Source organism: Phytophthora infestans, genomic scaffold (assembly GCF_000142945.1).
Source record: "Phytophthora infestans T30-4 supercont1.63 genomic scaffold, whole genome shotgun sequence".
In the NCBI taxonomy this organism is placed as follows: domain Eukaryota; phylum Oomycota; class Peronosporomycetes; order Peronosporales; family Peronosporaceae; genus Phytophthora; species Phytophthora infestans.
The window spans coordinates 3,078-13,864 of record NW_003303696.1 but is presented as its reverse complement, the minus strand read 5'-3'; the positions used below and the strand labels follow the sequence as shown (position 1 = coordinate 13,864).

The window sequence follows — 10,787 nt, the reverse complement described above, 5'->3', positions numbered from 1 at the left end:
AGCAGAACTCTTTGGGGATATCCTGATACAACATCGTCCTGGCAATATGATTCTGAGGCTCTTCACTCGCACACAACTCAAAGAATCTGGTCAGCATCGTGTGACTACCACGTTCCAAAACCGCCTCCGGGTTTTCCGTCTCGCGAAAGCAAATTGTCTGGCCTGACTCGAGATGAACCGTCAGCTGTGTCACCGCATGGGTTTTCCCCTGAATTGTGAGATCGAGCAGGCGCATGCAAGCTTCCACCGGAGAAATGTACCGGGCGCTCAAGAAACGTAGAATCTCATTTGGTTCTCGACGCGCACTCTGCTGCCCTCCTCGGACTTCTTCCACAGTGAGTATAGCCATGTCGGGTCCTTTGTACACATACTTGTACAGGTATTTAACCGCAGTAATATCCGTGCACACTTCGACATTGATGTGGCAGTTGTACTTCTGGGATAAGTACGGGTTGTACGGTACAACCCACTGGTTGATCGTAGCATTGTCGTATTCTCTGCCTTTGAACTTTAGAACACCTTCTTGCTGTCGACGTCGTCTGTACACTGGATATCCATTGGCATTGGCTTGTGTAACTTCTGCTAAGGGCTTCGGATATCCTTTGGTGCACTTGCCGTCCTTCATACACGCGCAGGAAGGGTTTGCAGGCCCGCATGGACCATGGAGCATGCATGACATGACCGTCTCATACAGCTGAGGGTTTGTATCCTTATCTGGGATCTCAGCGCATACCATCTTGTCTACGATCTCGCGCGTTCGAGGTTTGTCTTCGTCAGCCAAAATAACCAGTACGTGAGCGTGGGGGAGGCCTCGTTTTTAAAACTCGACAACGTAAATCCGCGCGCGCACTCGTCCCAGAACGCCTTGGTTTAAATCGTCAAGCGTTGCTTGCAGTTTCTGCTGCCACACGCGAGCCACGATGTCTGGTCGATCTTGAGCTGTCTGGATATCGGAAGGTATCGCTTCAAGAATCTCGTCCCACTTAGGGTTGCACGTTTCAGTCAGGAAGACGTCGGGCCGTCCATACTCACGAACAATTGCCATCGAATCTTGATACGACTTGTACATGGACCGCGGGCTACCCAGGTGCGAAGCCGGTAGTATGATACGCTTGCCAACCTGATTAAGAAAGTGGGTTGGTCGTGCTCTACTGCCTCCGTCCCGGTCCGGGTGCACCAATCTGTTCTGGGCCCGGTCATATTCCGACAGCAGCACTTCTCCTTCCGCCAGAGCCAAAGTATCCTCATTGAGCAAAGCGTCTTGAACACCCCTGTATTGATCGGCGCGAAGTGTTTTCTGATTGTCGGCCACCCAGCGAAGCTGTTCTTGCTCACATTTTGCACGCTGATCTACACACCACTGTTGAAATAGACGCCCACCTTGTGAGAGCGGACTGATCATCCACTTTCTGATGAAGGCGGAACGCGACGTGTTCACGAAGCGACATCGCCTTCTTGTTTCGATACTCAGCACCATTCGCGAACTCGTCAGTGTAGGTCCAGCCCTTCTCTCCATATGGAAGGAGAAGCGGGTATTGGAGTGGATCATAATCGGCGTGAGTCTCATACAAACGTAGCAGCCTTTGATCGCGTGTAAAGAGAAGTAGATCCCGAGGCTGAGCCAGGTTGCCATCCTCAATGAGAGTCGCAGCCACTTCAGACACAGTGGGGCGGTTATGCGTCCTTGGTCGCGAGGAGTTATCATGCAGACGGAAGACCAAGTCTACTGGAGTCTCCGTGTTGTGTTGACGCACTTGCTGCCCAAAGTGGAGGAACCGTTGCGCTAATGGGTTGTGCTCTGCCATCATTTTCTCGATGTCTAGTAGTGCAACACGATCCAGATCCGCGAATATACCAAGACGTCGCTCCGCGCGGCGTTGCATGTCTGGATCCACAATGTAGATCTGCGCAAACTTGGGTGCTACTCGCGCGCCTGTCCGACGGTCTATGTGGGGGAGGAGAGATCCTAGGTAGTGCCCCATAGCCCCTTGAATGCGATATGTGTACACCCCGTGTGTACCCGCAACGCTCTCGTCTTGATGCACATTTTGAAACGATCGGTTTGAGCACGAAGCACCAATCGATGTAAATGCGAAGGCTTGGTTGTAAGCACGAATTTGACGGCGGAACTCGGGATCTCCGTACAGCTGAAGCAGCTTCCGTGGCGCGGGGTGCAGTGGAGGCAGATTTACCCTGCCTGCGAGACAGCATGATATCGCAGACTCCCCAGGCCACTTCCAAGCATTGCAGATCGGACAAACTGTTGTAGCCGGGAGCTTGTGTCGCCTGTTGACCACGTGGTCACCTGTTATCATGGACGCGTCGAAGTCTTCGAGGGAAATAAGAGCATGTCCATGACGGACACATTGTCGTCTAGTGCGCACCCGCTCGAGCTCGTACTGGCGCTCGTCTTGTGTCTGCTCAGCTCGTCGATCAGCATGCCGTTGTCGGTCCAGCTCGCGTTCAGCATCTCGTTCTTGTCCCGACAGATCGGCCCGTCGATCGGCGTGCTGGTGGCAGTTTAGCTCACGCTCAGCGTCCCGGTCTTCTTGTGGTAGCTCCGCTCGGCGAACTGCATGCTGTTGGCGGTTTAGGTCGCGTTCGTATTGTCGCTGCTGTTCATTTAGCTCCGCCCTGTGTGCTGTTTGCTGCTGCCGATTATTCACTCGTTGTTCGTGAAGATCTTCTCCACGTAACCGAGCTCTTCGGGCACGCTTGCGCTCTGCGTCCTTTTTCCTCGCACGATCACGCTGAGAGAGTGACATATTAGCTCGTCTTGTGCGAGATCTCTGTGCGTCGCATGTACGGTCGCGATCTGTCTGAGACAGTGTCCTGTTAGCTCGTCTTTCGCGAGATCGTTGCGCAGGTGACACCGGAATCGCTTCTTGAACAGGAGCTGGAGGTATTAAAAGCACTGCCAATGAAGCCACCTCGGTAGCTCCCGCTTGATACGCTGCCTCCATCTGGGCCGCAAACCGGCGCTGAAATATAACAGGATCGGACTCTTCCGTCTTTTCCTCCCGCTCTTCAAAACGGCCAGCTTGACCTTCCGTAACTTCCGTAACCGCAGTTGCTTCTTGGTGCACACTGAGGGCTTGAAGCGCTTTGTTCAAGTCGCAGCGCTTCCTCCTGCGCTTGTTCATACGTCGCTTCCGTGCTTCCTTCTCCTCTTGCATGGGTGTCGCATTGATCAGTTCATTCTCGCGCAGAGCCTCCTCAAGTTCTTCCCGCGTCCTTTTTCGCTTAGTTCGAGCCATCAGCCTGCGAACACGAAAACGTGACGCGTTAGACATAGTCTAAGTACACCGCACGTAGCAGTAGTTTTCATAATGTAGGGTGTGGGGACATCTGCGTACTACCCGGGATTGCTTGCTCCCATCAAGGTTATCTCCGATCACTTATCCCACAGTCACGGGCCGTGAGGTCCGGAGCGGTTTTAGTTTGCAAATTGTGCAGTCGAATCTCCAGGGTTGGGCCCCCGGATAGTACTGTAGCTTGAGGTGCGATATCCTTTTGCCAAAAAGGCGGCCGTTAATTGCAAAGGCTGGTTATTGATAGGCTATTACAGCCCCCATCCCATCTGTCGGTTAAAAGAGGCCAGTTACGGTACCCCTCCTGACCAACTGCACGCACGCAATGTGCGTGCCCATCAATAACCATTAACGACCGGCTCAACTGGTTCGCTGTCGGGTTTGCGGTCAATGGACCAGGTGCCAAATGTGCTCTCGCGCAGAGTGGGCGGTGGGATAAAGCCCCAAGAACCCAGAGGGCTCTGGAACTAAATCCCCATAGCACGGCTACCTACTTGCAGGATAAAATCCCGCAAGCTATAAGCTACCCCCTAAGCAGCCCCAGGAACCTCGGACTATCTGTGTATGTGTGTCTTGCTAGCTACTAATGCAAACTAACATGCATACACGCAGCGTACCTTGAGTAACGTGGCGTTCCACGGCTTCCGTTTTGAAAATGGGGGCAAAATGAAATTTGAACGGTGCTTTTAAGTACGATGTGTTGACCACATACAGTGTGTACACCACATAATTCGATTCTAGCCAATCGAGGCCGCCTTCGCTGCGCTCGGCAGCCAGTAGAACGCGCGTATTAGCGTGAGGATTATTAACCCTAGCCCGTTACGGACGGACTGACGGACGGACAGACAACACACTCCACTAGGGGGGTAAGATTTTTGTCGTGTATTTGCGTCGCAAACCGCACAACGATTTGTACCGTTGTGCTCACAAAATGGTCACCATGATGATGCTGCACAAACTCTACGAGCTTAGAGTGCACTATTTTTCGAAGACAATGGTGCCCATAATGAAAGCTGTACATTATGTTTAAACAATATCTACGCAAAAAAGAGTACTGGTATCCTTTTACAGAGTTGCGTGAGGCCTCGCTCCTGTATCAATTCGGTGCAGGAGCGAGACTCCAGCCCCACTTGTAAGTAAGTGTCTGGGTTGCTGACTAGGATCTCCTCAAGAGCACCTTAACGTCACTAGCCAGCCTGTACCAACGCTGTCACGTACGTTGGCACTGCCACACTTGTCGTAAATCTCTGTTAGTGAGGTTGAACATTATTGGGACCGCAAAAGATGCTTACGAACCAAAGTACGAATCGCAATTAAAGGCCAATGCTCTGCAGTATATTTAGCTACTTGTCTAACACTAAGGCCGTGTTCGATTTAAGCTAAAACCAGCTGTAATTGGTATTAAAGAGCTGGAATGTCTCAACCAGCTTTATTCCGCTAAGAAACACAGAAAATGACATCCAGCAGGATAGCTCCAAACGACTGGTTTCAAAATTTAGCTTTGGGTTGAATTTTGAATCGTCCTGCTTTGCGCCTTCAAATCCAGTCTTTTTCTGATGGAACACGATCACTTATTTTATCTTTATTTTACTTAACAAAACGACTGTTCTACAGCTCTAGCTTATTTTTGAACAAGCTGGATTTGCCCCTGCAAGCCGAACACGGCCTAAAGTATGTTTTTGACCTCAATTTCCAGTCTTTTGATTCTGGTATTTTCGGATTGGTGTCGCGAAAATATTATTTTGATTAATTATTTTTGGTGAAATAAACTGTACAACTTTTATTTGATAATAATCTAAAAGCTCGGTGAGGTACGAAATAGATCAGTGGAAAACTCCAAATGGTTCGAAAGCTTGTCATTAAACTTACCACCAAATGCGCGGAAAAGAGAAGTTTGTTGCGACAAACCAACGGTATCGTCGTTTAGTTTTTTCGGGCTCAAACTGAGCATTTCCCTCGGATCTGTCTAATCGCGAGATTTGAAGCTCTAGTTTAAAGAAGACAAGCCAACGGCTCTGCACATAATTTTTATCATTAAAGGTGATCGGATGATAAAAGCATTAATACCGGTATATCACAGGTTTTAAGAAAGTGAAATCCTCAATTTAATCCAGAAAAGGTGTACAGCTCCGCACTCAATCTTTAGCACCAAACTTCTTACATGTACCGGTACTTAAGTATGCAAGAGAAGTGGGGCCGAAAATCCATCGGTCGTTCTTCGTGACCTCCACACGGTACATATGTATCCGGTGCTAATGGCACCTTTTGTGTCGTGCTGTCTGTTACAAAGGTGACACCGGGTTTTCCGTGCTGGCGATCCCGAAACCTAATGCTACGGTGTCCTCCTTATTCATTGAAGACCGTTTGCACCTCAGAGGAGAGAAAATAGGAGAAACACACGTCCATCGCTGGGATAACACACACGGGGCTGGGCGACGTGGGTGCCATAGCCGCGGCGCCAACTAAGGTGAGCGGGTGCGAGGCGCGTAGCCGCAGCAAACCCGCGCGGAGAGCCCGCGAAGCAGGGCCGCGCGGTATTTGCGGAGGCGGGCCCAGCGCTGAGCTCACCAGCGAGCCGAGCACTACACTTTCCAGAACATTCTATCTCCATATTGCGAGCGCAGCGAAGCGCGGCTGGTCCCTTTTCTGCTGTGACCTCTAATCGTCGATTATGTCCTATTGCGACACTCAGAAGGTCACAAGTATACATAAGTCAAGTCAAATGATTTGCTGTGTGCTGAAACAGTAAATACATGTGTTTGGCATGTTCTGTCCTCAGAGGATCGGCAGAGCAAGTTCAAAAAGTGGCAAGTGCCACTTTAGCAATGGGCTCATGCGCCATTTTACACTTGATACTAGCAATAACTCACACGAATGATTTCAAAATACAAATTTTGTCGAGACTTTTAAATGAATTAATTAGTGCCAGCTAGAGTCTAGCCTAGACCCTGCCGTTTTTAAGCCAAGTGGCGTACTCTACCGATTTCCTCAGACCGGCTGGCGAAGTCCGTGAGTAATACGTTGGGTTGTTGGCGCCTTACTGACGGTCCGTCAGTGACGGACACCAAAACTCTAAAGTTCAACATATGGAAACGTAGCATTGTGCCAGCTTCGTCCTGGTGGTCCTAGGCTGTACACTGCCTCGGAAAGTCCCTCATTCCCAATTTGCTTGTAATGGTCTACCCCAAAGCGTGCAAATATGCTCAGCGCGAAAGTCCTGATCTTCACCGTCGGTGTCCTCGCCGCGGTCGCGGAGGCCGCGGGTACCTGTCCGTCTATCGAAAACAACGTCGACTACAGTGGCGCCGACATCGGCAGCGCTCGTAGCTCGTCAGCGAATGGATGTTGCTCCATTTGCTCCAGCACGAATGGCTGCGGTGCGTTCACTTGGACCAACTACAACGGCGGTACGTGCTGGTTGAAGCAGTCCAAGGGCACTGGAAATGCCAGTAGCGGCTCCATCTCGGCCGTTCTCCAGACGTCGTCCTCGTCTGGAACCTGCCCTCCTCTGGAAAACAACGTCGACTACAGCGGTGCTGACGTCGGCAGTGTCCCCAGCTCGTCGGCCAACGGATGCTGCTCGATCTGCTCCAAGACGAACGGCTGCGGTGCGTTCACCTGGACGAACTACAACGGCGGTACGTGTTGGCTGAAGCAGTCCAAGGGCACCGTAAAGGCCAGCAGTGGCTCCATCTCCGGTGTGGTGCAGTCGTCGTCCTCCTCATCGGCCACTTGTCCGTCTCTGGAGAACAACGTCGACTACAGCGGCGCTGACGTCGGCAGTGCTCCCAGCGCCAACGCTAATGGGTGCTGCAACATCTGCTCCAACAACAACGCCTGCGGTGCGTTCACCTGGACCAACTACAACGGCGGCACTTGCTGGCTCAAGAGCTCCAAGGGCAGCGCCAAGTCCAGCCCCGGCTCTATCTCGAGCTCTGTCCAGAAGTCCAACACTGGCGGCAACACCGGTGGCGGCTGGAAGATGTCGCCCGTCAAGGTCGTCCAAGCCCGTGTCCAGGGTGACGCGCCTGTGTGGCACCCGGAAGTGGGTCTGTGGCTGTCCAAGTTCGGCACCAACGCGGAGCAGAACTACGTCAACAACCTGGACACCGTCAACACGGCGTCCGTTGAAGGCGCGCTCATGTACGTGCAGGCCGAGGGCATCAACGTGAACGAGCAGTCGGTCAAGTGCCGGCGTAAGAACAACATGCAGTACGTCGTCTTCTACGAGATGACCATCGTCCAGCCGACCAACAGCATCAAGTACTACGAGAACCACTCTCCTCCGGAGTACGGTGACTTCGTCGCTATGGACGGTGCCAAGTGCACGAACGCCGGCGCGGATATCCCCAAGAGCTGCAAGGTGTACTACGGACTGGACGGTACCAAGGACATCGGTCCGAACGTCGGGTGCAACCCGCAAGGGTCCGACCCGCGTGCGCCGTACCCGAACAACTACTGGTGCTCGTTCCCCAACTCGTGCGCTCAGAAGTACCGTGCGGACAAGACGAACGAGTGCAGAGCTCAGTACGACGGCGGTCTGTGCCCCATGGGCGTCCAGCCTGATGGCGTCAAGTGCACGTACAACTACAAGATTCTGGGCTACCTGAACATCGACGACCTGGTCGGTATCACGAAGATGGGCTTCCAGACCTACCAGCAGTTCTGCCAGAGCGGCGGTATTGAGTTCAAGGCTAGAAACACTGGCCGTGGCTTCGAGGTCGAGCAGTGCATTGACTTCTGGAAGAACCCGGGAGACCAGAACGCCAACGCTAACCGTGCCGCCCAAATGGTGACCACGTACAACCAACTGATCAGCAGTGGCAGGAGCCCCAACATGAGTCCTCTGCCTTCGGTTGAGAGTATGTCTGCGTCCAACCCCAAGTGCTACCAGAACAGTGCCGTGTGCGCGCGTGCCAGTTCGGATGCAAGCGCTCGCTCTTCTCGCAGATCTGCTCCGTGTGCTCGGGTCCGGATGCTGGATGTGAGAAGGCTCCGGCTGGCTACTCGTTCTCAACCTGACGCTACCTCTAGAAACTAAGCGTGCCCAGATGACATCTTCGACGTGCAATTCACACCGCGTCTTGTTCATAGGGATTTTAAAACTTTGTAGATGCTCCAATGACTGCTAACAAAACAGTACGTACGTTAAGATCATTTTCTTCCTAAAAGTTGTGCTGTTTCGTGTGAATGGATACCTTTCCGGTAAAATCTGTTGTGCTAATTATTTTTAATAAAACATGTTCTTCGAAGTACATGTACATTGTCAAGGTTTCGATTTTTTTATGACACACGGTCATTTTTTAACAGCCCTTCGAGCTTTTGGATTGCTCTTTTGTGTTCACTCTCGAAGCGCTGTATGCCTTCTACCTTTTGTTAAGTGAACCAGAAATTTGATTCCCTTAGAACTTTATCCTCTTCCATCTTTACATGTATTATAATAATATATCTTACTTAGGCAAAATGAGCCTTGAGCGCTTGACTTTGCGCCAAACACGGTGGGTGCATATCCAGAATGCTGACTGTTCGCGCAAGGTTTGTAGCTTTGCTTGACAGTAACCCTACATGTCTTATAACATACTACAGTAATTGTTAGCGTTTTTATTTGAAGAAAAAAACATTAAAAGTGGGTTGTGATCATGAGAGAGCGAAGGCTGCAAACAGTTTACTAAACTCGGCTCGACCATGACATCCACATTGTGTTGTTCCAGGAGTGTTACCGCAAGATTCCGGTGGCATGAAAGTTTGGGAATGATGCTGTGGATTTCGCCGTGGCCGTAAGATCGCGGGGTTCGTGTTGCGTCGTAGCCTGACCTCATCGATCGCCAATGTGGCACAACGCCATGTGGCTGCTTTTCTCACGTTGCTCTCCTTTCGTGTGTTTGCAAAACCTTTGATTAAGAATGAAATTGGATTTTTAGCTTCAAATCTGTCGTGTGGCGCCAGGTGGCCTGTCTTCGCATCTCATTTTTGGAACAGATGGGATAGGCAAGTCACGTACAAACACCAAATTGCTGAAATTCAACATCTGGCCCACGTAGTGCACCGAAAAATAGTCTCCGAACCTTCAGCGTCTGAAGTCTTTCCCGTCTTGACGACGCTCGTCGTCCTTGTGGTCTGTTGATTTCTGCCAGAGTCATTCTCCAATTTGCAAGCAGGTACTAACCGGCAATTGCAAATATGCTGAACACCAAACTTCTTGTCCTCACCGTCGGTGTCCTTGCCGCGGTCACGAAGGCCGCGGGTACCTGTCCGTCTATCGAAAACAACGTCGACTACAGTGGCGCCGATGTCGGCAGCGCCCGAAGCTCGTCAGCGAATGGATGTTGCTCCATTTGCTCCAGCACGAATGGCTGCGGCGCGTTCACTTGGACCAACTACAACGGCGGTACGTGCTGGTTGAAGCAGTCCAAGGGCACTGGAAAGGCCAGTAGCGGCTCCATCTCGGCCGTTCTCCAGACGTCGTCCTCGTCTGGAACCTGCCCTCCTCTGGAAAACAACGTCGACTACAGCGGTGCTGACGTCGGCAGTGTCCCCAGCTCGTCGGCCAACGGATGCTGCTCGATCTGCTCCAAGACGAACGGCTGCGGTGCGTTCACCTGGACAAACTACAACGGCGGTACGTGTTGGCTGAAGCAGTCCAAGGGCACCGTAAAGGCCAGCAGTGGCTCCATCTCCGGTGTGGTGCAGTCGTCGTCCTCCTCATCGGCCACCTGTCCGTCTCTGGAGAACAACGTCGACTACAGCGGCGCTGACGTCGGCAGTGCTCGCAGCGCCAACGCTAACGGGTGCTGCAACATCTGCTCCAACAACAACGCCTGTGGTGCGTTCACCTGGACCAACTACAACGGCGGCACTTGCTGGCTCAAGAGCTCCAAGGGCAGCGCCAAGTCCAGCCCCGGCTCCGTGTCAAGCAGCGTACAGAAGTCCACTCAGCCGTCGACTCCGACGTCGCCTTCGTCTGTCGACCCGGCCAACGCTCAGTACTCGCTGTCAGCCTTCGCTATTGGTGACTGGGGTACTACGACGTACAAGGGCTCGTGCTGCTCTCGTTCCAACACGTTCAACAACTACGATATCAACGCTGAAGATGTTGTGGCGAGCTTGATGAACACACAGGCCGGTAACTCCCCGGTGAAGCCGAAGCTGATCATCGGACACGGTGACAACTTTTACTGGACGGGTATCAACAGTCTGGAGGGCCGCGACTCGCGCTTCGCCACGACGTTCGAGGGAAAATTCAACGGCAACAACATCAAGACGATCCCATGGGTGAACGTGTTGGGTAACCACGACTACGGTGGTGCCAGTTACGTGTGCAACCAAGGAGACAACAACGCCCGATGCGCCAACACGGCTGCACTACTGCAAGGTCTGGACAACAAGTTCAAGTGGCAATCGGATTACACGAGTCCGAACGACAACCGCTGGAACCTGGACGACCACTTCTACGTGCGTCGTATCGAGGACCCTGCC

General features: G+C 52.2%; 2 protein-coding genes across 2 annotated transcripts; both read left to right on the top strand.

The window, feature by feature from the left end:
• Positions 1–6,497: 6,497 nt before the first annotated feature.
• On the top strand, positions 6,498–8,465 carry PITG_18119 (uncharacterized protein; the record flags this gene model as incomplete). The annotated part of the gene is made up of 1 exon (XM_002896248.1): positions 6,498–8,465. One exon carries the CDS (start codon positions 6,511–6,513, stop codon positions 8,350–8,352), a length of 1,842 nt encoding a protein of 613 aa, XP_002896294.1.
• Positions 8,466–9,476: 1,011 nt separating this feature from the next.
• Positions 9,477–10,324, top strand: PITG_18118 (uncharacterized protein; the record flags this gene model as incomplete). Its single annotated transcript, XM_002896247.1, has 2 exons — positions 9,477–10,134; positions 10,182–10,324. 2 exons carry the CDS (start codon positions 9,492–9,494, stop codon positions 10,322–10,324), a joined length of 786 nt encoding a protein of 261 aa, XP_002896293.1.
• Between the last annotated feature and the right edge of the window lie 463 nt (positions 10,325–10,787).